General features: G+C 39.6%; 1 protein-coding gene across 3 annotated transcripts in view; it reads right to left on the reverse strand.

Annotated features, from left to right (window-relative positions):
- Nucleotides 1-3,280: 3,280 nt before the first annotated feature.
- Nucleotides 3,281-24,203, reverse strand: part of CSNK1A1 (casein kinase 1 alpha 1) — a 35,149-nt gene continuing 14,226 nt past the window's right edge. The window contains exons 4-11 of one of the 3 annotated variants that reach the window (XM_086621669.1): nucleotides 22,665-22,763; nucleotides 20,155-20,238; nucleotides 16,734-16,873; nucleotides 13,355-13,433; nucleotides 12,287-12,361; nucleotides 10,973-11,079; nucleotides 10,013-10,125; nucleotides 3,281-4,776 (exon numbers count right to left, since the gene is read on the reverse strand). In XM_086621669.1, coding sequence (XP_086477795.1) covers nucleotides 4,769-4,776; nucleotides 10,013-10,125; nucleotides 10,973-11,079; nucleotides 12,287-12,361; nucleotides 13,355-13,433; nucleotides 16,734-16,873; nucleotides 20,155-20,238; nucleotides 22,665-22,763 — 705 coding nt within the window. In that variant the 3' untranslated portion in view covers nucleotides 3,281-4,768. Of the gene's footprint in view, nucleotides 4,777-9,976; nucleotides 10,126-10,972; nucleotides 11,080-12,286; nucleotides 12,362-13,354; nucleotides 13,434-16,733; nucleotides 16,874-20,154; nucleotides 20,239-22,664; nucleotides 22,764-24,203 lie in introns of all 3 variants that reach the window. The other 2 variants (XM_009979463.2, XM_009979465.2) reach the window with 2 other exon arrangements.

A 24,203-nucleotide genomic window follows, 5' to 3' on the forward strand; every position in this document is an offset into this window, starting at 1 on the left:
TGCAACAAGGAAAGCTCAAAAGCCAGTCTGCCCTGTATGACAGCAGGTACACTCCTTCAAGGTCTTCTGATGATCTCAAATTGCTTTCATTCAAAAAAAAAAAGTTCAAAGTCTGTCACCTGCAAAGTAGCTCAAGGCTCACTATTATTTCCAGGGTGGCAGAGAACAGGGAGCAGCACGGGCAGGAGCCTGCTCTTTGGGACACAAGCTGTGCACGCAGCAGCTCTGAAAGAGCTTCTCTGCCAGCTATACAATTGATACCATCCTTCAAACTCAGTGAGAGAACAGAAATTAAGGCCAGCTGTGTTTACAAAAAAACAACCTGCATTATCAACAGGAACCAAAGACTACTAGAGAGGGAAAACAGAAGAGCTAAGACTGAGTGTGGTCAGGTACTTCCAGAAGCAGCCCAATGTCAAAATGCCATGCTGCTCTCTGAAAAAGAAGCTGCATCACCTTGATAGTTATTTTATGGACAAAAATACTTGTACACCTATCTCTTGAGCCTGGTGTGAGAATACTCCCTAGCTCCTCCCAATTTCCAGCTACCTGAATTCAGCACTAGCAACAGTCACATCTAAGAACATCTCACAAGATGCAAATAGTCAAGTTAGCATCTTAACTGAAAAGACTTCATCCCTTTAGTACTGAGCTTTGCAAAGCAGCTGAGCCCACTGTGGTTCCTTTAAAAACAAGGACATGGTCCTGTGTTTCAGACACAGCCTTCCCCCAACACATCCCCTTTCCTTCATGGTTAAGGACACCACAGTCTTGGGTCTGTTTTGAAACGCTTCGATAATGCAGCTGACAACGATGAATGTCCTTGTGTCCTAGCACAATCTCAATTCTTTGCATACAGACCTGGTACCACCCTCTCCCCTTCCTGTTTAGCCCAGGATAACATGGATTACATTCAAGAGTCATTTCCACATTAGAACATGCCATGAACGCAGTCCTTCCACTCAGGCCCAATTAGGAGGGTGGGCACTTCCTCTGCACGGTCTCTCACCTCGTGTTTCCAGAGCCATTAGTGCTCGGAGCAGACAGCTCTTCCTCCCAGCTCACTTGTCTGGAGCCTGCCGTGCTCATAAACTTGTCTTACGACATCAGGCTCATATGAAATCATAATTTCACTGCGATTAAGTAAGGAGCAGATGGGGCTGATGGAGCTGGCTAAACAACAAATCTTCTAAATTGGAGAATGCTGTCAAGAGACATTAAAGCCTTATGCAAAAAGCCAACTTGAGATCACAGAAAAATTCCAGCTGGGAGGGACTGCAGGGAGGCGTCTGGCCCAACCTCCTGCTCCAAGTAGCACAGCTATGTCCTAGGTGCCTCCACCTCTGCTGCAGTCCGTTTTAGGAAAAGCACAGCACACAAAGCACATTCAAGTTCTTGCAAGTTGTAAGGAACGCACCTGAAAAAGCTAACTGAAACAACAGGCAGAACAATGCAACAGCAGAGCAAGTTGACACATTAGGTTGAAAAATAATCCCCAGCTAGAACTCAATAGAGATCAGCAAAAAATAAATTAGGATGAGACACACTGGATGGGCTAGAAACATGTCTGGCTTTCAGAGACCAACAGTGTTTTCAACACAGCCAGGGCTTGAATTTGTCACTTACTACGAATACCCACCACCACACAGAATAGTGGACAAGGCAGTGAGAGTGACATTACTGATGTTACCAAGAACTGAAACCTAGAGCAGTCTGTCCTTCTTTCAGAGCCTTTTATGTCAGGAGAGGAAAAGGCTCTCAATTGCTTCTAACAGGAATGGCTTAAATAGGTTAAAAATAATGAACCAGTAATGCTGCACATACAAGCAAATCCATGCTCCAAATTGAGCAATCCTTTAAAAGGTGGCTTTAGGACACCTCTCAGTTGTTCTTATAAGGAGGATAATAAATTGCTTTGAAACCCTGTATGCAGCTTAGTCAGACAACGAAGAACCAGTTGTCACAGCCTAATGTCATTACCTGAATTCTAGCACTTTCCAGGGAGCATGAGGCTGTAGTTCTTGCGCTTTATGGACTCTGTTACAATGATGGTTACTTGTAAGGGCCTGGGATTGTTTGCAGAAGTTTGACTTTGCATCAGGACAGCAGATAAACCTCCCAACACAACCTTTGCAGAGCTGCAACCAGAAGTCAAGATCCACATAGTTTTTAATGCTTTCAGTTTTAAGTCTGTTACAAACCAAATGGATTACACAGCAAATGAGTGTTCAGTATCACAGCATCTCTTTAAGGAAGGTTGCCATCTTGTTCGCTGTTCAGCATGTCTGGTGCAGGCTGGTTTTAAACACAGCTGACAGTCTAAGCTCACACTTCTGTGCAGAAATAAACTCTATTGAAAGACTCGCTGGACTCCAAGCTCTTCCACAGGACAAGGCTTGCAGTTGCAAGAACTACAAACCTCTCAGTTTTGACATTCCAAGCATATGAACTGTTCTTGCTTACATTGCTTATCAAGGGCAGTTGTTTCTAAAATTTGACAACCCTCCTCAAAGTCATGAGTAAATTTAATGGACAGAGGAAATAATTTCTTCTCCTGAAACCAAATTATTTCCTCCGACTTTTGAATACCTAATGTCAAAGCAAGAAAACTGGTGCCAAAACGATTCCAAGCAGCCACTCTGAGAACAGCTGCCAAGAAGGCATTTCATTGATGCTTCCTCCCCTTCTGCCAATGCATGTTGTCAAGACGCGTTGCCCAGACAGTAGAAATCATTTGTAAGGACATAACACAGTATTCTAGATGCCAGTTCTTAAACATACCAGTTTTCATAGGAGGCACTGCTTGTAAAGCATCCTTATTTGGACTCAGAGCCTAGGAAAACATCCCAGCCAGAAGAATAAACTACATTTCTTCTTCCACCTTCCAGGTAACAGACCGCTCTGACTCAGAAGTTTCCAAATGCGCACTGGTATCTCTAAAGCCTGGCAGACGTTTTGCCTCCCTGTACTCCCAGGTTATCTAAACAACTGTTTATTAGCACACAGTGTTCTCCAGCTAAAGTTTAACGTCTTCTCAGGGCAGATCCTTCTCGTAAAGCGAGTATGCATAGTGACCGCGCACGAGTGCGGCCTTGGTCCAGATTACCACTCCGTGACGACAGAGTGCACAGTGTAAGTATTATGATCTTGAAGAAACTGTTTTCAAAATGAAAGACCTTTTCAAACAGTAAAAATATGAAGTGTGAGCAGGAACTCTGCTTACATGCATGGAAACTGTCTAAAAAGCTAACATACAAACAACATTTACACAATAGGCATGTGGCAGCATTTTCAGACATTTTTTTAATTTATTCTGACATGCTATAAAGGAATAAATTACACTGTTAAAGAATTACCAGCAATAAAAGTATTTCTTTCTTTCAGCTGGGCTAGAATAGGAGTGAGAAGGAAGACAGCCTGGGGCAGTAATCAATGTGAACTCTGCATGGTGTGAGGCTGTCCCCAAGAACAAGAGTAAATCTGGTCATATCCACTTCACAAGAACTTGAAAGAAAATGCCTTGGTTTAAAACCATTCAAATTTTTCTTAAAACTAGCAATCACAAGTCAGTCCAGCCGATGCATGACATGGCAATGCTCGGAGGCTGCCAATGCCGGGTCTGCAAAAGATGCCATTTTGTTTTAAAAAAATCCAATCTAGTATAGAGGGCTGGTCTCAAACAACAAGTTATAAAAATGCAAGACTGCCCCTTCCCCCTCAAGGAAAAAATACAAAATTTATTTAAAAACAAAATGAGGAAGAGTTACAACACTAAAATGATTTAGAAAGAAATATGACTTCTTTTGCTTAACAAATGGCCTTGAAACTTGGTTTAAAAACAGGGTAATGTAGATTTCTTAAACTGAATTAACAAGGTAAATTAAAAAAAATTTCATTTCCTTACAGAAACAGTTTTTAGTTTTTAATGAACTTGTAAACAAAAAAGCTCCCGCTTCAAAATAAAAACAAAATCCCAGATCATATAGATGTTTACAGTGATTACATTTATCTAAGCAACTTACATACAGGTTCAGTTGTAAGATGTTAACTAAATTTTGTGACAAATATGCTGTTTTTCCTTTTATACCAAGAACATTATAGAGTTAATGCAGAGTCCTAAAGATTATCTAGTAGTCGCTAAGTTTCTCTTAAGTCTTCACTTTAGATGCTGTTATTTCTAGCACAGGTAAGCAGGCAGAGTCTTTCATACGCTTAAAAACTGGAATCTTTGGTTACTACCATGTCAGCTGGCTTGGTATGTTGCACATAGAAGCCAACAACTTTAAGAATGTTTTAAGTGTACAACTTTCAAAACCCAGGGAGGAATAACCAGAAAAGAGTGCACAATTGTGAGGATTTACAATTATCACAACTGTTGCCGAAGACTGTTCATGCCATTCTTCCAAAACAATGAGATCTCATAAGCAGTGTAGTTCAAAGTAAAAAGGTAACAAAAATTGGCATATGCACAATTTTCTCCACTTGTGTGTCAACCATTAGTTAACTTTTCCACTTGAAAAAATGCAATAGAAAACTGGACACCATGTTTCACTATCTCAGTAATATTCACAATTACAGCTGCTACAACTCAAAGTGCAGCATCACTGACACTGCCCAGAGCCAGTTTATACTGATATTAAGTTCTTTACACCAAGTAAACGGTTGCCCACAGCAACTGGCAAGTGTACGTATGAACTAAAATTTCTAGGATTTGGGGAGTGACAAGTCCTGCTCCAATCTGCTCTGCTTTGTCCCATCCTCGCCATGCTCAGAAACCTGCAAGATAAACACAAGGGCAACTTACTGATACGGGATGAAAACGAGAAACAGCCTTCACATTAGGAGAATCAAACATCAGTTATGGTCATTCAAAGGGGAAAATGCTGCTCCGTCTCAGAACTGCAGAGTTCCTAGTGTCCATTTCCAAAGCTAACCAGCATTTGTCACCACCCTTTAGCTCAAACACGCACTGTCACTCACACCTACTGCTGCACTGGAAAACAGGCTTATGCACCAGCTGGATGCCACATTCCTCCAACAGGAATTCAGACCAACAGTTTGAAAACGAGATGTGTTACTGCCACTGGGAAGCAGGGTGTAATTTCATAGGATTGTTTTCTACTTGTCTGCAATGTCTTATGTTTATATCCTTGAATGTCAAACTGTCATCTGATTGCAGTGGTGCTCTTCAGAGACACAGTACAGCAGCGTCACACAGAAGGAAAAGGAAAAGGAACAACTTACCTTACAGTAACTGGTGTTCACCACATGCTTGCATGTGTGATGCTCTGGACAACCAGAACAGAAGTGAAAACCTTTGAAAGTGACTAGGAACACAGCGTACTTTCCATCCTTGGAAGGACAAGTGAAACAACTTGTGTCAGGGGAAGGGGGGTGGTCAAGAACAATTCTTTTAAGGTTGAGAACTCCAAATGACAAGTTCAAGACATTGTGGAAAAGGGAGAGTAAAGGAATACATACACAGATCTCAAAGAACCAGTTACTGCAAGCTAAGCCAGTCTTCATGTGACTGCTTACATACTCATTTCTGGTGACTCAGGTAGTGCTTTAAAGAGGTAACAGGAGTCTCAACCAAAGACTACTTTGCCAAGCAAATTTCCGTTCTGGATGCCCTCCAAACAGCATGGTATTCTGTTGATGTATGAATTCATCTGAGCAATAGCTCTGAGTTTTTGCAACAGAAATCTCTTCGGAGTGAAACACAGACAAAGCTGACCTCAGCTATAGCTTGTGTCGTCATCCAGAGAGAAGCAAGTGCAAACAACTTTTAAACACAGCTTGACATTCAATCAAAATGTGATCTGGACAGTACTAAGGAGACAGCTTTAACTCTTCCAGAATAGACTATAGGTAATTTAGAAGCGATTCAATAGCTTTGTTTGAACCCAAGCTTAGTGCACTGAAGGACAAGTCTCTTTATACAGCACTAGCAATTCTAAAAAAAAAAAAAATCCTGCACCAGAATTAAGACAGTCATTTCCACTTGAGTACAAATTCTCACAGAAACCCCAGTGATTCCTTAGATCCACTGGCATAAAGTTGTCTGTAACCCTTACTTCATGCATACAACCAAAAGTTAAACTGTTTTTCCATTTAATGTGTTCAGCAGTGAACATTGACTCATCATTTGAACCACTTTCTCCATCAAAGCAGCCAAAACTAAGTCAACAAAGGAGGAGTGTGCTCCCAGTGTGGAAAGAAACAGATCAACTCATTGCTTTAGAAGCCTGGACATTTCAAATGAAAATGGGATCCTGAACCTGAGGACAAAGGACACGCTAAAAATTATATGCTACTATTTGTTAGAACATCTCAAATCCAAGGTATTATGGGCAAGAGAACACCCAACTCTATGGGGAGCAATAGGGAAATGGATTCAACCCACAACATCCTTGCAAGTCCTATTAAGACTACATACAAGTGTTCCCAACCACAGCTGTCAAATGACATGTTGAGACATTCATGTAGCACACAAGACTGCACCAGTATGAAGAATATGCTGAAGAGTTTATGCCAGCATGTCTCTAACAAATCTTCACTATGTATTGGGCCAGCTCAAATCTGCACATTGATCACTTCTTGTCTCCAAACTTTTATAATCTCTATGATTCTATGAGCAATACTCAAATTGCTTTACTATTACTATAGGTGCAGATCTGATCAACGGTGGAAGAGTAACTACACTGTCATACTCCAAGAAGCTCTTCTACTTCAGAAGTGTTCCAACTTTTTCTCTATTAAGTGGCTGCAAACACAAGCAGTGAAAAGTATTTAGTTGTCAACTGGCCAAGTCTCAAGTAGTGAACTAAGTCTGTTCTGACAAATACTGCCACAACCATAGGCATCCAGCGAATGCTAATGGGACTGCTGATGGGCTTACAGGATTCTACACTGAAGAGAATTAAAAAATGGAACTGATAGACTTCATCCTGGAGATTGACTGCTTGAGTCAGTTTTATGACTGAGGGAAGCTGACTGTAAGCACTGTTACAAATCACACCTGAACAACTGCTGCACTGTCAAGACATTCAAAGTTAAACTTCACAGAGTCAGCAGAGAAGCTCTGTCTGTTGAAACAGTTCACCTTTCCCAAGTTCAAAACCAGCTGATCTTGCTGTTACAAAAGACACTGCACAGCATTCCAGAGAGGAACAGGGAAAAAAAAAAAAAGAAAAAAGGCGATTGACAGAACAGGCTACCCTGGAATGAAACAGAATTTTGAGCCTGAATAACCTATAGGACTCAATGAAATGGTCTAATATGGATCTGAGTTAAGGCAGCCAGGAATATCTGTAAATGAGCACACTATCCAAACAATCCAAGTCATTTAAGTTTCTGGACATTATTTGAAAGAATTAAGACTTCACACTCTACCTGCTCCACTCCCAAGATGCACATCTTCAATAGCACTTGCATTTTATACAGTATACGTTAAGATTTTTGCCAATAAATGCACCTGTAAAGTGCTATTTCCAGAACTCTCATTAAACTGGATATGGTTACCAGAGGGGTGTAATGTGATACCGTGAAGCCTTTTAAGCCACTTCAGTATAGGCTTTGCCGCAACAACAACATGAGAATTTAACTGAACTATGGAAAAAATAAACAAGATATTTCACTAATCTTCAATGTGACAGCAACATAAGCCATGCAGCCTCCTGCTTGAGCTTAGATGTTTAAAAAAAATCTTCACTAACAGGCAGTATTTTCCACAAAAAGGCACGTAGGATTTTAGAAATCCAGAATCTTTACTCTGATGAAGAGACTAAGCTAACTATTCTAGAAAGTTGAAGAAGTCTTCAGATATTTGACAAGCACTGATGCTTTGCTGACACTACAGCCTGATCGATCCAAAGGTCACAAGCCTGTTCTTCATGTTGAGGGAGGGAGTCATTCCCCCAGATGGCTGGTACTCTGAGCAAGAGCCGACGAAATTCTGCTAGACAAACAACTTTCTCCATCGCTATAGTGATAGGCCTGTTACTGAAGGACAGGGCCATGAGGAAGGTTCATCAAGAAACAGGAATGGTCTATGAGGTTCAATTGCAAGACAGCCTCCCCGTTACTCTTGCTTGTCAGTCAGCTGCAGCTTTGCACGCTGTCACTAAATCATCACCAGAGTGGAGGCAGATAATCATTGTAATGACATTTTCTTCATTCAGAGCATAGCACTTGGTCAGGGACCACCTAAGCCAGGAGAGTGGCACATTAAACCTCAGAATACTTCACTGGCAAAACAGTATTTCGAGTGCATATAACTTGATTTTCAGGGCAGCATCCGTTTACAGATCATCATAAAGACCTTCATTTTAAACATGAGCTGTTGTGAAGAATCCACATTTTTGCACAAATTATTTCCTCCTGCTCTGACAGCCAGCCTCTCCACATCCCACCATCGGGCTGGATTCAGTAGTGGGTTCTAAACTCCAGCCAGAGCTTCTGTATTTCAGGAAGCAATCTAAGCTTGGGTGCTTAATCACCAAGTCTGCAAAGTACTGGTGTTACAGCTGAAGGAACCGGTTTACAGCATTCAGTGCTGTAATACCTGTTGGCACCAGCAAAACAAGTTGGACTCTTTATGCCACAAAAAAAGTCTGACATTTAATGGTACCCTAAGGAATTTTTTTTTCCTCAAGAAACCATTTCAGACTGAGTCTTCGAAAGGCCAGTAGATCCTTTACTTCATCCAGAATAATGAAAAAGTGCTACATTTTTGGATAGCTATTTTGACTAAAGCCACCTGGTAATGCTTGAGTGCTGCTACAATACATGAAAACCAATGTTTTGGTAAGTTTACTGTAAATGCTTCTGCATTTCTTTGACTTCCAAGCCTGCCACGTTAATATACAATTTTATACATACAAAAATGATAGTCAAGACAAGAACGCGCTGAAGAGTAGCAAGCAGCAGCAATACCTCAACAGGCTACCTCGGCAGCAGTAACTTAAACTTAGCTTCTCTATTCTCACTCAAACAACCTCATTAGCTTCAATTTTATCCACAGCTCATCTCAAGAAATCAGCTTCATTACAAGTCTGGCTGTAATACTCACTAGCTGTAGCAGTTTCACTCTAGTGACTTACGAGACTAACACTGGTAGATTTAGAACACAAATTTTAAAAAGCCTCTAGAATGTGTTAAAAAACGCGTATGTGCCTTTTCAGAACTGAGTTTTCAGTTTTTACAAAATTACATCTTGAATATTTCACAACATTTCCCTTTGAAACCATAACCTAGAAACATTAAAAATAGTCAAGAAGCCTGAAGCCCCACCCCAGAACAGCCAGATACTTCAGAAAATTGTGACTTGGCAGCCCACAGCAGTGTAGGATTACTCCATGATTTAGGCAAGATGTTTTGAGCTCGCTGGTCCTTTCCATTAACTCTGGACCACATGTCTCAATGTAAACCCACTGGAGGAAGCCAGATCATTCACAATTTTCTGTTTCCAATGTTTGAGGCATACAGAACAGAAGTAAACCCACAGCACTATACCAGCTGGAACAGAGTAGAACCCAAAGTCTCTAGATCCTTGCCTAGTTAATGAGAATCATCCCTTAAGAAGTGTTAGGTCTAGGATTTTGGATTGTATTATATATTTATATATATAAATATATATATATCATATATGTATATATATAAAAATAAATAAAAATGTCACATTCCCAACACCAAGTCAGTTTCTTGTTTTTGGAAAGTGGTTAATGCAGGAGCAAAAGATGCAGTGGTTAAAATGACCCAACATCCCCAGAAGAAATGATATGAAGAACAAGGACATTTTGGTATAAAGTTAGTAGTCAAATTCTCCAAGGACGTCTTTGTTTTTCCTTTTTAAATTAACAGCCAAATGGATTTTTTAAACCACCTCCTTGATCTAACACTTAAGTCGCTGACATTGTCCAAATTAGTGTAATTTTTTTTTTCCTGTAACGTCACTTGGTTCTTGGCTACTAACCTTTCATGTTACTCTTGGATTTGTCAGTTTGCTTGCCTGTGGGGGTTTGGGCCTGCTGCCCCTGCCCACTGGAAGAGGCTGCCTGCTGTGCTGCTTTCTGCTTTAACATTGTCCAGTCGAATGTGTAGTCATATTGGTGGTTCAAGGTCCTAGGAAAAAAAGTGAAATATTTTACTGTAACACATCCTCATTCCTCATTGCTAACACCAAGCTTTTGCTGAAAACTCTGAACTAGAGGTTAATTCTTTTTGTAAGCTGCTTTGGAGATTATGAATTGTATATAAATGCTATTACTAACTTAAAGGGATTCTTGAAGTAAGCCCAAATATCATCAAGCAGCATTTTCTTTACTGTTTAAACAAAAGTCTGCATTTGTAGAAGCAGCACTTCCTCACAACCCATCTTATCTGCTTGCACTAAGGTTCTCAGTTTCGGTGGGTTTGGTTTTTTTTAAAATATATAGTTTTAAGGAGAGACTGCAGTATTGTAGATCATAAAATAAAAATTGCTTTGGATTCCAGAAACCTGGAGGGACTCTTGAGAGATCAGTATCAGCTCTTCTTTGAAGAAGTTTTTGGTTGAGTTTATGTTCTGGTTTCTCTAACAAGCTCAATGAAACAGCACTATTCCCCTCCATTGAAATCCATCTCTGGGGCACCACTGCTAGTCCCATCACTAATCTCCAAACACTTCCATCATAGTGTGCATTTCTTAAGCTACCTGCAACTGAACTGGAAGTATGGGCACAACCTTCTAGCATTAGTGGTCAGATCATGCAACTCAAAACCAAGATAATATTTTTCTTCATGTTTAACATTGAACAGTATTTTTCAGGTCCTTTAAGCAGCATTTCAAACTCTGAAATGGAAATAAAGTCCCAGAACTCCCTACACCACACATATACAGAGTAGCTTTCTGCAGTGCAAGTCCCACAGAGCAGTTACCAAACTGATAAAGCACTGACAAATTTCTGTACTTTTCCACTTCGAGACTGACCTGAAAAGAATACGGAATAATTGCCTCAGATACATGTAATCTGGTGCCTCTTCAAAGCGCAGGCCACGACAGTAGTTCAGATACATGGCAAATTCTGCAGGGAATCCCTGTAAATCAACAGTGTTAATCAAGCCATGGCTTGCAGCAAAAAGCTTCTAACAACCCTGTAAGAAGGCAAAAAGCTGTATTTCTGTCTATAGTGGCAGAGAAAAACTGGCTGAAGATTCCTATGTGTAAATTCCACTTTGGAGATTTCCACTAATTATTAATTTATTCTGTACTTCAGAGTGGATTTGATCAGCAAGTTCTCTCCCCAGAATTGTTACATGATGCACGTTTTGCTAACACAAGTCCTCTGCTACCAAACCCTTCAACATACAACATATTTAAAGCACTTCGTCCATCCTAATTAAACCTAGTTCTTATTAACTAGGACTCTGAAATAAGTAGTAATTGTCTCTTAAAAGATTCCACTCATGTTTCCTTGATAATCTACTTGAGTATAGTGGAGGCAAGGTCAGTTACAACTATTAAGTGTGAAGACTTAAACCATGAAAGACTACTGTCAAAGATTCCCTGCTTTACATATTTATACATTTAATGCTATATTAAAGCCTGTATGCAAATAGGTAATAGCGTACAGCATAGTGCCATACTACAAGAAAGAAAACAGTGTCACAGTTCAGCAGCTTGGAAGATGTTGTCAGACTGTAAGGGTATATAAAGTGCATGATTAGGAAGTGCAGTCCTTCATGCTGCTGTTCGTTGTACAAAATTACCACGTGTTCTCAAGGTCCTTTGTTAACAAGCATGTGGCTGCCACAGTTCAAGAGAAATCTTAAGACCCAAAGGATAGCATTGGAAAAATAGCATTTTGTGACATGGCTTTAAAGATCATTTGACATCCAATTCCACTAAAACAATGAACAATCTTGAAGAGGCAGAAACAAGTATATACGGGCAAGCTATACAGCTCTACCTTGGTTTTACTTATTCAAGAGGGCACATGTAGACATTGCACAGTAGAAGCTGAAGAAATAAACACGCTCTTAAGGGAGCTTGAGAGCTTGCACAGCCAACAGTCAGAAGAACTGGAAAGATGGCATGAACTATGCCAGAGAACAGCAGTGAATGCCTGCCCTGTTTCACACACTGACAGTCTTGTTGGGTGGCCAGACACAAGGCATCCATGACTGCCAGAGAAGTATTATTCAGCAGCAAATGCCACGTGAGACTAATATATTGGCTCTAGTTTAAAAACAAGAAAGAAAAGAACTTCCATTTCACAGTATGACATCATTTGGAAACTCTTACCTTACACAAAACCTCAACAGGAGTGGACATTTTCTTTTCACTAATCTTTTCATACTTTTGCTTCTTTGTTGCAGCCTGTGGAACATGTAGGTCACATTATAAGAGATATTGTGCAACACTGGATTAACAAGGACAGTAGCAAAAAAAATTGTCAAAAATCCTTTGGTCAACCGTAAGTATTTTATGTGAAATCTCCAAGTCCCACACACTTATTGCAAAGAGAATGAAGGTCAATCTGGTATTAAGATTTGGACACAGTTTAATACCATTTGTCGCAGTCTAATGCTTCCATCACATGGCACAGCTCGTGTAGTTCTAGCTGCTGCTTTTGTCCATTAAACAGACCAGACTTGCATTTCCATTTGCCAAAGTTCTATTAATTCCCACTCAGCACCCTATTCAAGGACTGCCTGTGTGTTTCGGTACGCAGCCATTACATTCATTTGCAGCTAAAGAGTTCTAGTGTTCCACAAGCTGCTTGCCTTTTTAGAAAACTTGCAGCTGCAACACCATTTGAGTTACACAACTCTCACATGGAGGAAGAAAAACAATTAAAATATGAAAACAAATCACTGAAGTCTACATAACAGAAATAAGAAATATTTGCCATGCTTGTACTTGGCTACCATACATGATAATACTTGAAACAGGTCTGTTGCAGCTAATAATTACTCAGTCATAAACTGAAGACATCACTAAAGCTGAACTTGCTAGGCAAGAGATTATTTCCATTCTCTACAGCAATTCAAAAAGCCACTAACAATGTTATTTTCTACTTCCCAAAGAGGGCCTCAGCCTACAAGAGGACAATAATTTGCGAAGCTGATGTAATAAGCTATTGTTTAGCATAAATTTTAAGACAGTCAAACAATACACATTTTGCCTGCTGCACAAGAAGCAGAAAGAACCTTTCCTCTATGTTCTATAAATATCATGGCTTGGGAAAAGCTGCTTTGTGTAACTGAAGCTAAACATTATATACAAGCACCTGTCCAGACCAGCAGGCAGAAGCATGATATCCAAACATAAAAAACAAAGGCTGGGGGAAAAAAAAGCAACATAACCTACCTTTAATCCTTGCCAAGGCAGACTGGTTCTGTTAAAGTACATCAATACATAGCCTAGAGACTCCATGTCATCCCGACGACTGGAGAAAGATAAAGAACACAATGATTTACAAATGTTGGCATTTTGTACTTTATTGCAAACAGTGCAAGCATACCAAAATTAAAAAAAAACACAACAATTAAGGAATAAAACCTAAGCTTTGGTGCAAAGGAAAGTCTCTGTCTAATACAGCTAAGACCTTCAGGTGTTCAGGATTCCACTAGTAGACATGTAACAAGTCTTCACAAGCAGGAAGAAGGTACTGTTTATTTTTCAAGCAAGGAATAGTCAGTAGGTATTTTGTGTGGTAAGTTTCCATCCACAGTTACATTAGAATAATTTGGGAAATGTAAAACAAAAAATTAAATGTTAAATGTCTTTCTCATTTAATTAAGTAGCTTGGATAGAAACTAAAGATTTACCTGCAGGAACCATGGAATGCATTGTAAGAGAGATACATGATGTTAGCCTTAACTTTATTAAGGAAGATTTCTCCCTGAATATTACCTCATTCTGGAACAAATAGTGAACATCTAGCCCTGAAAGGGCATAATTCGTTTCTTTCCCTTTCTTTCTCAACTTCTGTTAAAGAACTCTGATTTGCCTTGGTGATTTTTAAAAGAAGTAACATTGAGAAAAGTGCACGGATCTTTAAGAGATGCCTCTCCTTTCTTCCTACAAGAAGTCTGTGTCAAGGTAGCTAGAGAACTCCAAAGTTATTGATCCATAGACTTCACTTAGAATTTGTATATGCTCAAATGTTTTCTGTACTGCATATGCTCCAGATCCACACTGTAGCCAAACACACCACCATACTTTGCTACACAGCTTTCATGATTACTAAGGCTAGTACAGTTCACTGAAGTGGAAACAATGCTCCATGATTTTTTTCCTCTTGGCAAAGTTGCCTCTTCTCAGCTGCGGTAGAATCTGATCTTTCCTGACTGCCCCTCTGCAGCTGACATCTATTTAACATGAGACAGAAAGAGAACTTATTTTTCTCCTCCCAGCTCCATTTTTAAGAGACCCTGACAGGTATTGCTGCTGCATTGCCACCCAGGCAGATCTGCAAGAAAAGTATTTAAATGGTGGCAGGAAAGACTACATACCTACTACCCCCACAAGTGAGTAAAAGGCTGAAAGCAGTACTGCAAATAGGATTACACGTACAGGTGAGGGCAGAACAGCTCCCTTGAAGTGAGAACTATCTGTAAGAACCTGGACAGATCTACCTCCAATCTTAGTATCAGAGGAAAGCAGTTGTAGGTGATGCATTATGTTACAGCCAACCCAATATAACCACTAACAATCACCAGAACGGCCTGCCTGTCACTCCCTCAACCCATATTCCAGCTCTCTGAACCACTGGGAAACCAGTTCAGGGAGCTATCCCAGAAGAAAATTATCTCGGCAATCAGCTTGGCCCCCTAAACCATTTCACCACAAGGACAATAAAGCACTAGCTGTGCCCAGGGGTCAGGGAAGAGAAGATTGGTTCTCTCCTCTTGACAGCAGCTAGCTCTGAGGTCATCTCAGCTGTAACATGAAACCGTAGCCGAAGACAGAGGGATGAAAAATGATACTAAGACCACAAACTCCAGTCTGCAAAACTTGCTAAGTCTATTAGAATTGCAAATTTTAGTCATCAACAGGATTCAGTGAACCGGTATGGGGCCATGACAAAATTACATTTTCTGAGAAGGCAGAGGTAAAGTCAGAAGAAATAAAGGGATTAATAGTTTCCATCCTCCATCCAGTTCGCTGTTTTAATGTTTAATTTCATTATTTGTTTAGTAGGAAATATTTAGTTCTGTAAATCTGTAATGAATATATTACATTTGAGCATATACTGATAAAAGTGATTTTCAGGATCTGGAAAACAAGACAATACTCTCTCTTACTAAAACAAGAAATGAATTACATTGCAAACAGCTCAAGAATAGCTGTCGTTACATGTAGGAAAACATGCCCTACAACAGTTAAAAGTATAGCACTAACAGTTGAAATATTCTGCCATAAGCTGGAGGACTGGTTTCTCTTGATTACAGGAATATTTTATTTGCTTGCCTCACTGTTGGCTTGATCTAGACAGTTTAATAGCTTTTAGCATGCACCAAGCTACGTTTCTAATTATATCAGAATTCCCAGTAGCAGCAGAGATGATACAAGACCTCCAACCAAATTCAAAAGCAATAGTCCTTTGCAGTCCCCCCCCTGCACTGTAAGGTGCTAGTACAGCTATTCCCTTACCAGTATGGCTTGGGTTCTATGGAATGTACTTACTTCAGAAATGACACCTGTCATTTACCCTACTTGACCCACATGTCAAGTAGGCTTAAATAATGACACTGACAGACAAAAAAATACACTTAAGGAAAATAAAGCAAAGAAGAAACATGGAGCATTTTAAAGCACTAAATATTTTTAAGTTACATGTTCTGTTGAAGGCGACCACTAGAAATTCTGTCATTCTCATCTTGATTAAATTGAAGGTCAGAGGCACAGACATTCATGTAAGTTTTAACTATGTCTAAGCCACCTCAGCATCATGTGGTAAAGCCACACAATTACACTTGTACATTACAACACCTAGGCGTAGGTAAGGAAGGAGGAGAGAGGCATCACTTCATCTCATGAATGCCCACATAGCACTTTAGATTGTTTGGAAGTGCATCTCCACTGGATGACTGCTAAGATACTGTAGTAGCAATATGATTTTGATCCAGATGATAAAAATGGGTTTGTTGATTAAACAAAGCTCAAGCATATATATATACACACACGCAAACACATACATACAGAGCCACAACTACGGCTGTGTATACCAGAAACCAAAATACAGTATTAGTGAAGCAGAAGACCTTTAAGTCTTGCTTGCAGGCAAAAGGAGGATAAACAATAGTTTACTAACTTGAAGGGAGAGTGAGAAAACAGGACACAGACATCAACTTTAGAATACACTCTGGCTACAGAACTGCATCTCAAGCTGGTCAGCAGTGGTATCAACAGATACCAACACAATCAGGAAAGTTTACCATTTTATTTGTGAAGATCCTCTAACAGATCCACATGAAAGCATAGCTTATCCTTAAAAAAACACAACACTGAAATACTGTGCAGAGCATTCACCTCATGCCTGCAAGACTTCGACTCTCTTCAAGATATAAATTAGGTATCTGGATTTTTCCCCCTCCTCTACCCTTGCAGAGGCAGCCCAAAAGAAAGGCACTTGCAAAGGGATATATACACTTATATAGAATTAGTTCAGACACTTCAGAAGCTTACAAATAAGATCATCTTGCAGCCTCCAAACGTACAACTGTTGTCTCCTTGAACTCACCTCTGCTCGATGCCAAGATGTGCATTGATACTGGCATATCGAGCTGTGCCAGTGAGATTTTTGTCTTCTCTGTATGGTATATGTTGCCTTGTCCTGTTGTCCCGGTACTTTTTGGCCAAACCAAAGTCAATAAGGAATAACTTAAAGAAAAATGAAAATAGATTATATTCCTATACCATGCAAGGAATCCTCAACCACTTTCACTAGGCATTAGCTACATTAAGACATCCACACAATGTAACAGCCTACAGTTAAGAGGAAGCAAATTAACAGTGCAGAGTCACAACTAGCTTTAACTAGACAGTTCAAAAACTTAACAGTGAATTAGTTCAAGCTTTTTCTCAATCCAGTGGAACAGATTAGATTGTGCTACTCAGCATCTGTAGCTTAGCTCTACAACTATTTTATGTTACTATTGTACTTTGTATCACATTAGCTCAGTAACTATAGTGCACAATTTAGGAAGGAAACCTGTATGTGCGAAAGCACACTTCACAAAAACCCATTCACACTACAGCACTTTACACACAGATAGTTAAGAGCAGCTCGGCAGCTTAATGCAAATGATGCACATCCTGTATTCTTCCCTGTGTCTCAAAGAACACTGGCCAGTCTGCAGAGCACAAGGCCAAAACCTTCAACAGTAAACAAGACATCTTGCTTTCAATCATATGCTCATTTTAAGACTACCAGAACACTATCACAGCAGCATGACACACTTGCTGATGAAATTAATACAGCCAGGAAGCTAAAGCCTAGTATATGGAATCCAATTTAGGTTTCTAATAACCAAGCTTGCCCAATGATTTGGTATGTAGCAACAACTGAGTGTGTGCTAATTAGTGTGCTAATAGCCAGCCTATCTACAAAGGTTAATACAGACTGTACCTTCTTGCGACAAGACTTCAGGACTAGCAAAAAAAAGCTGAGGCAGAAGTACATAAGGCACATTTCAAATCCTAGGAATCAGTCTTCAAGCTACAAATACAAATCAGGCTGAGCTCCTGACTCCAACATTGAATTACTACTACGGGATCAGGTATTACAACCCCTACAGATTAATGAATGGTGCAAAAGTAACTTGGGTGGGGGAGGGAGATCATGGAAAAAAGACATACGGTTCAAAAAATTCTCAGTAAAAGCCTATTCAGTATCACCTTAAAGGTGATTCCAGAACAGAAGAGAGAGCTTTAAATTCAAACAAGTACTGGAGATGGATGCAGGTAAACCTGCATATCACAGACTGAAACAAAGGGTCACTCTGGCACACTGGAAGTGCTGTGAATTACAAAGTGACACTCCACATGGAAGTATCAAAGATACTGAAAGACTGAAAGTTTCTGAATTGCACAGTATATATGTTTTAGAATTCTGGTTGAAGAATATAGTAGTCTAGACAGAAAAAAAAGCTGAAAACCTCTTAAGCCACTGAAGATGAAGCAGAAGTCCTTGAGTTGAAGTCTTGTAATGATTCATATGCAACCACAAAGCACAGCAGTTCTACATTCGATGTCCTAGTGAAAGTCGTCCTGAAAGCCCAGAAGGCTTTGAACAAGAGGAGGTAAATCCAAGTTTTTACATCAACTACACCAGTCAGATAGTGGGGGTCTGGTCTTTGCTGCACCCACCACAGCCACCACTAGAGGTAGTTATTCACTTAGTGAGCATGGATGTGTTCTCCAGCTACCAGGAAATGAGCAATTTTCATACTGAAGTACATAGTACAAAGCTTCTATGTGATTACTATACTGCAAATGCAACTTTCCTAGAAGCAAAGCCTGAGCTCAAGCGCAATCCCTTGTTTTCTGATTAAGGCTCTAATGCGATGACAGCCTCTGATGCGTAGTTTGAAATAGCTACTTCTGAAGGCCTTCGCCCATTAGTTTAAGCAAATACTACATCTTGAAAAGGAAGGGAAAATAAACACTATACACAGTCAGAATATTTTCACTGCACATTTAGTTACAAATACTAATTCAAAGTCATGTGTTTTCTGTAAACCTAGGAATCTTGCCATTAATTAATGGTATGAAGGGACGAAGTTCATGAATCCAAATAGTTAATACTAAGTGTCTCTAATACATAAATAGCTGGTGTCTAGCCCTGTTTAGCAGAGACATGGTAAGACTACTTCTTTCAAAAGAGTTATAAAAGTAAATGATGCTCTGCCTTTTCCACAGCTGTTACAAACTCTCAATATTACACCTGAAAAAGGTAATTCTGCATTCTCTCAAGAGGTATGGGCAGAACCTATTAGGGAAAAAAAAAGAAAGAAATTAAGCAACACAGACCCATTTCATGCTAGTCAAGTAACTGGTTATTATTTTATGACCCTGATTTCTCTGAGGAAGTTTACTCTGTTCCCTAGCATAGGCTCAATCTGTAATTCCCATTCTAGATGGGCAGAAGGCAAAGTAGTAAGCTCATCTTCCAAAGAGTTAAGTTGGAGGATACAGCCCGATTTGGATGAGCACAGAACACAGCGATGCCAACCAGAAGGAACACACAGATGTATTCCCACAGATAACCTCATACCACCTTAACTATGTTTGTTGCACAATCAGCGGGAAACTGAGAAGTGGGGCAAGATTTTTGCCAAGAGCAACTAGAGAAGTAGATCAAAGCCTCTGCTTCAACCGATAAGAAAGTTTCAGCAGGAGACAACAGAAGCCTGTCAGCTTGCATACAGCAGCTAGCTGCCTGAGATTTAATACACGAAGACTGTCATTGTGGAAAGCTACGGACTGATTTTACGGCCAAACTCATGAGCTATGATTCATATCCAGCAATTTCCAGCTATCCTGCTACAAACTGGCCTATGCCTTCATTTCTCTCTGATCTTCTCTTAAAGGAGTCAGGAGTACTACATTTAACACTATGAGATAAGTTCACGCTTCTCCAAGGCACAGCTTGCTGGAGTAATTTCATTTTATAAGCACAATGGATGAAAATATGAGAGTCCTCATTACACATTTGGAAAGATTTTGAACAAAAACTGCGAGGGAAGGAGTCTGGCTGAACCGATAACAGAACTTCTCCACGTGCATTCAAAGACACTGCAGGAACCCTACAGGAAGGCAAGCAGACAGCCCTATGCAGAAGTCCTACAATTTCACTATCCTCCAACACATTCAACAGATTGCCTTTGAGTTTTAAAGGACAAAAATAAAACCCCCTTCTGCATTTGAAATCAAGCACGTACATTTAGCCCTTTTTAATATCAAGTTTAGAAATAATTCCACAATTTAAACAAGCGCCACAGGGAAACATCTTAGTAACGTTACATGTTTGCCAAGTATGTCTGAATAATGCCAACATAAGAGGTGCTTTTGCAAGGTCTACATTCTCCAGAAAACAAAAACAAAACAAAAATAAAGCACATGAATTTGGGGTTGAGGTTGGAATAGGAGACAGTTCAGACCTGGTTTAATCCTGAGAAAGATGGGTCCTGAGAAGTACTAACAGTCATGCTTCTTTTCCTCTTCCCCACTGGAGATTCTAAACACTGAACAAACAATAGAGGGTGGCAGTGCATCAAACAGTATTGCTTACATTGCAACAATGGCCGGCGCAGACAGGCAACACCGAGGCGTTCGAGAAAGAACAGGGTAGCCAAATGCCATCCTTCTTCCATCAAGCACTGTAGTTTTCAAAAAATTATGTATGTTCATGTTTTTTTTTTTTCCAAGGAGAAAATTTGAAAGATGTGACAAGGTAAATTTCAACTGTGAGCCACTCCAAAATGGCACTGCCTTGACCAGGGATAGCAATGGTGACATTTGGCTCTATTAAAAAAGGAAATTGAATTTTTGCTTACAAAAGCATCCTTTGGTTCCACAAACTGCCCTTCCCCCAAAAGACATTTAGAAAAAGTAAATCTTCAGTAAGGAAGAGGTAGAAGGCATTTAGTCACCTTAAAGTTTACTTTCATAAGCATGCAGGGCTAATTTCTAGCAGAGCTGAAAATTCATTTTTTTAAGGTGGGAGCAAAATTTCTCCCAATCACCAAATTAAAATTTGAAAAAAATTATTATTTTTTTTTTAATATAACTGACAGGAAGCTACTGGAACAAGATTACCATGCTATTCTAGTCTTTGTGGCTCATTTTCTTTAAACTGTGTATAGTCATACCTAAAAAACCTAAAACTACACTTAGTTAGAAAAAGAAATTAAGTAAATACTGTATGGTGGCAAATGTTCCCTAGATAAAGCACTTGGTTCCAAACTGAAGCAACCCATTCCTCATTTTGATCATGTAAACCTATCGATTTGTACTTCTGTCAAGAGCTACCACCCTGACCTCTAAAACCCTGCAACAGTAATGAAGCCCATGCCCACAGACAGTGTTTGCCACCATATCATTACGTGGCTCTAACTAGTCTACTAATGGGAAAAAATATAATGGTTTACAGGCAATTTTGTTTTTCATTTCAGCTGATGCAAATCTAATGTGTTCCTCCACTAAAGTAAGCACAGCAGCATTTTCTAGGCCATTAATCCACATCAAGATGAAACGGAGTGCAGCAATGCCAACCTAGCATGACTGTGCAATAGTACAGAAAAATGGCCCAAAAAGAACAATTGGAAATCAGAAGCTAAAACTAGGAAAAAAAAATTTAAGTTATGCTCTAAGTCATGTAAGAAAACTAAGGAGCCTAACTGCTCAACACAGCAGAGAAAAATAGAGCTCTACAGAGGGGAAAGTATGAAACTTGGGAACAAGCAAAGTTTTAACAGCAACAGGATTACATAAAGACTGCCTTTCAGCTGGACTTACAAGCTTTTCCAACAATGGTTGTATCTAAACATTCAGTGCACTGCACCTCTTCAGACGAGAGCTTTTACCTCATGTTATCAAGCTTTCCCCTTCTAACATTCATGGCCCTGAAGTTGGCATTCATACAGGCAAACAAAGGTAAACATTTTAAACACTAGTAGTGCCTAAAGAGAGGAGACATTCTCTGATGGCATATAGAGAACATAAGTGGGAATCTTGCTTCCAATAAACAGCTTGATCACATACATTTGTCCTGAAGTTAATTTCTATTAAGTAGCATGCTTAATGCATTGCCAATGCTGCCTGTCTGCCCGAGCTCGACATACAAATTGCAGGATTAAGCATATTTCACTCAAGAGAACTAAAATTAAAATAAAAAACACTTTTCTTCTATATAAGGTTTTCAATGGGAAACATGCACCTCTGACTACATTTGCCCATCCAAACAAGGGCAACAACCTCAGCCCACCCCCCACCCTGATTTTTTTCTTTTCCACAAAGTAAATCGAGAGCAGTTTTTTGCTGTACAATATATTCAGGTACTCTACAACTTAAGAGTTTACTATCAACATATTTGCATAAATTCATTTATTTATAAATGCAATTGAAATTCATTTATTTATAAATGCAATTGATCCACATGTTGGCTATTAGCTGTATCCACAATTCTGATGGCTGAAGTCCTCTTTACCAGTCTGTCACTGCAAGATTTAACGCCCTGATGACTGGTAGGTCAGGAGCTCCCACGTTGGCACGAATTCTTTTCATCCCAGGAAGTCAGCCCCAAAGCCAAAGATAAGATTTGACTTTATCATTGAAGAAAAAAATGCTATTACAACAGTTATGTCGATAACGAAACTCCATAATTAAGAAAATTAGCTAAGTATTCTCCAGGGTTAGTTTATAATCTTGTTGCAAGCCCAGAAATCGTCTTTCAATCAAGTGCATCTCACAGGGCAGGTCAGAGACCCACATGTGTATGCCACTGCATTTAGAAGTGGACACTGACAAACCCAAGTTCTCGCATCAAAGAATCATGGTTCAGCATTCAAAACATCGGTTTTAGCATCAAGTTGTTAAGAAGTCGTGCAGCTTGAATCAAGTAACACAGCCATTCCCTTTGGATCTTTTAAACAAAGAGCATTAGACTAACCTTATTACAGTGACGCCCAATACCCATTAGGAAGTTATCTGGTTTAATGTCTCTGTGTATAAAATTCTTTGTGTGCACATATTCAATTCTACTGATCATCTGTAAAAAAAAACCAACAACAAAACAGGTAAGATTTCAATAAGAGGAATACAATTCACTTAAACCTTCAACGAAAGCATGGATTTTTAGTGTTACCTTCCTCTGCAACTTAAGTTTCTGTATTTCCTTAATGAAAACCAAAGATTTTTTTAAATGCTGTTCAAATAAATTTAGCTTTCTTATATGTTAAAATTCCGTATCTTGGTCAGGAAACGGTACATTAAATACCTGTAACTATTTCCCAGATATTTTAAGTTCATTTTTAACTACAGTGTCCCATTAAAGAGTAATTTCTTCTTCTTACTTCTAACAAAGGTTTTCGATACCTACCACAAGACAATTTGAAAGCTCATCCCCTCCCCTCTGTCCCAGTTAGTCATCGATCTGTTTATTCATTCATCATTATCACTTTTCCAGGTAACAGTTTTCATAGAGCAATTAACAACTTGATTGTGGCCCATACTGTCATATCTAGGCTACTGTGATCCAGCAAAGAAGATGCAGAGAAACTCTGGCATATCTGTATCATCACACACAGCCATGCAATTTCCTGTGCGTGAGATCACAGGACATGCATTTATGCGGTACAGTCTTCCAGCTACTAAAACACTCTTCACACAGCCTTTAGTGAGTTGACTAGTTACAACATCATACCCGTGACAGCTGTTCTACTGGACTATGACCTAAAAGCAGTTCCGTGAACTGATATCACATCTATGTTTCCCAGATGATGACTAATTAGTGTTTATCATCCAAACGAATACGCACGAAAGCCATACAGATTCCCTGGAGATGCTCTAACACTCAGACTCTAGCTAACTGAGCATGCAAATGGCTCTCTAAAGCAAGCATACCACTCACTTAAGGCAGCTGAGAACAGGGACAGCTGACCTTGTCTTCATACAAACACTGTGAGCTTCCTTGGCCAAGAGCCTGGGATTCTACGAGCATCTGGCTAAGTGACAACTTGGTACTAACATCAATTACATAATATTAGATGAAATTTAAACTACCATTGAAAATTCAACTCCAGAAACCCTTACTGCCTTTCGAGTAGCTGAAGACACCAAAATCGACCTATTTATTAAATAGCAAGAAATAAATATGGCTGGTCATTTCAAATGCTGTACTCTCATGACCAAGTTTAAAAAAATATCAATTGCTAGAAAAAGACTAAACACATAGCTACTCCTGATGCCTTAAGTAACAGACCTCAGTTTTAGAGGCCTTGATTAAGCTTGAGGTAGAGTGGCACCTACACTAACAGCTTTAAGAACTGTTTTTAAGCAGCACAACCACCAAAACTGTACTTATTAGCTCAAGGAATGCTACTAGAAGTTACAGGAGGCTGTGAGTGTGTAGTGACATTCAATAAGAACAGATCCGCAGACCTGAATGTTGCCTGCCTGTCATCACAGCTGGCCAACATGTAACAGGTTT

Source organism: Tauraco erythrolophus, chromosome 16, assembly GCF_009769465.1.
Source record: "Tauraco erythrolophus isolate bTauEry1 chromosome 16, bTauEry1.pri, whole genome shotgun sequence".
NCBI classification, from domain to species: domain Eukaryota; kingdom Metazoa; phylum Chordata; class Aves; order Musophagiformes; family Musophagidae; genus Tauraco; species Tauraco erythrolophus.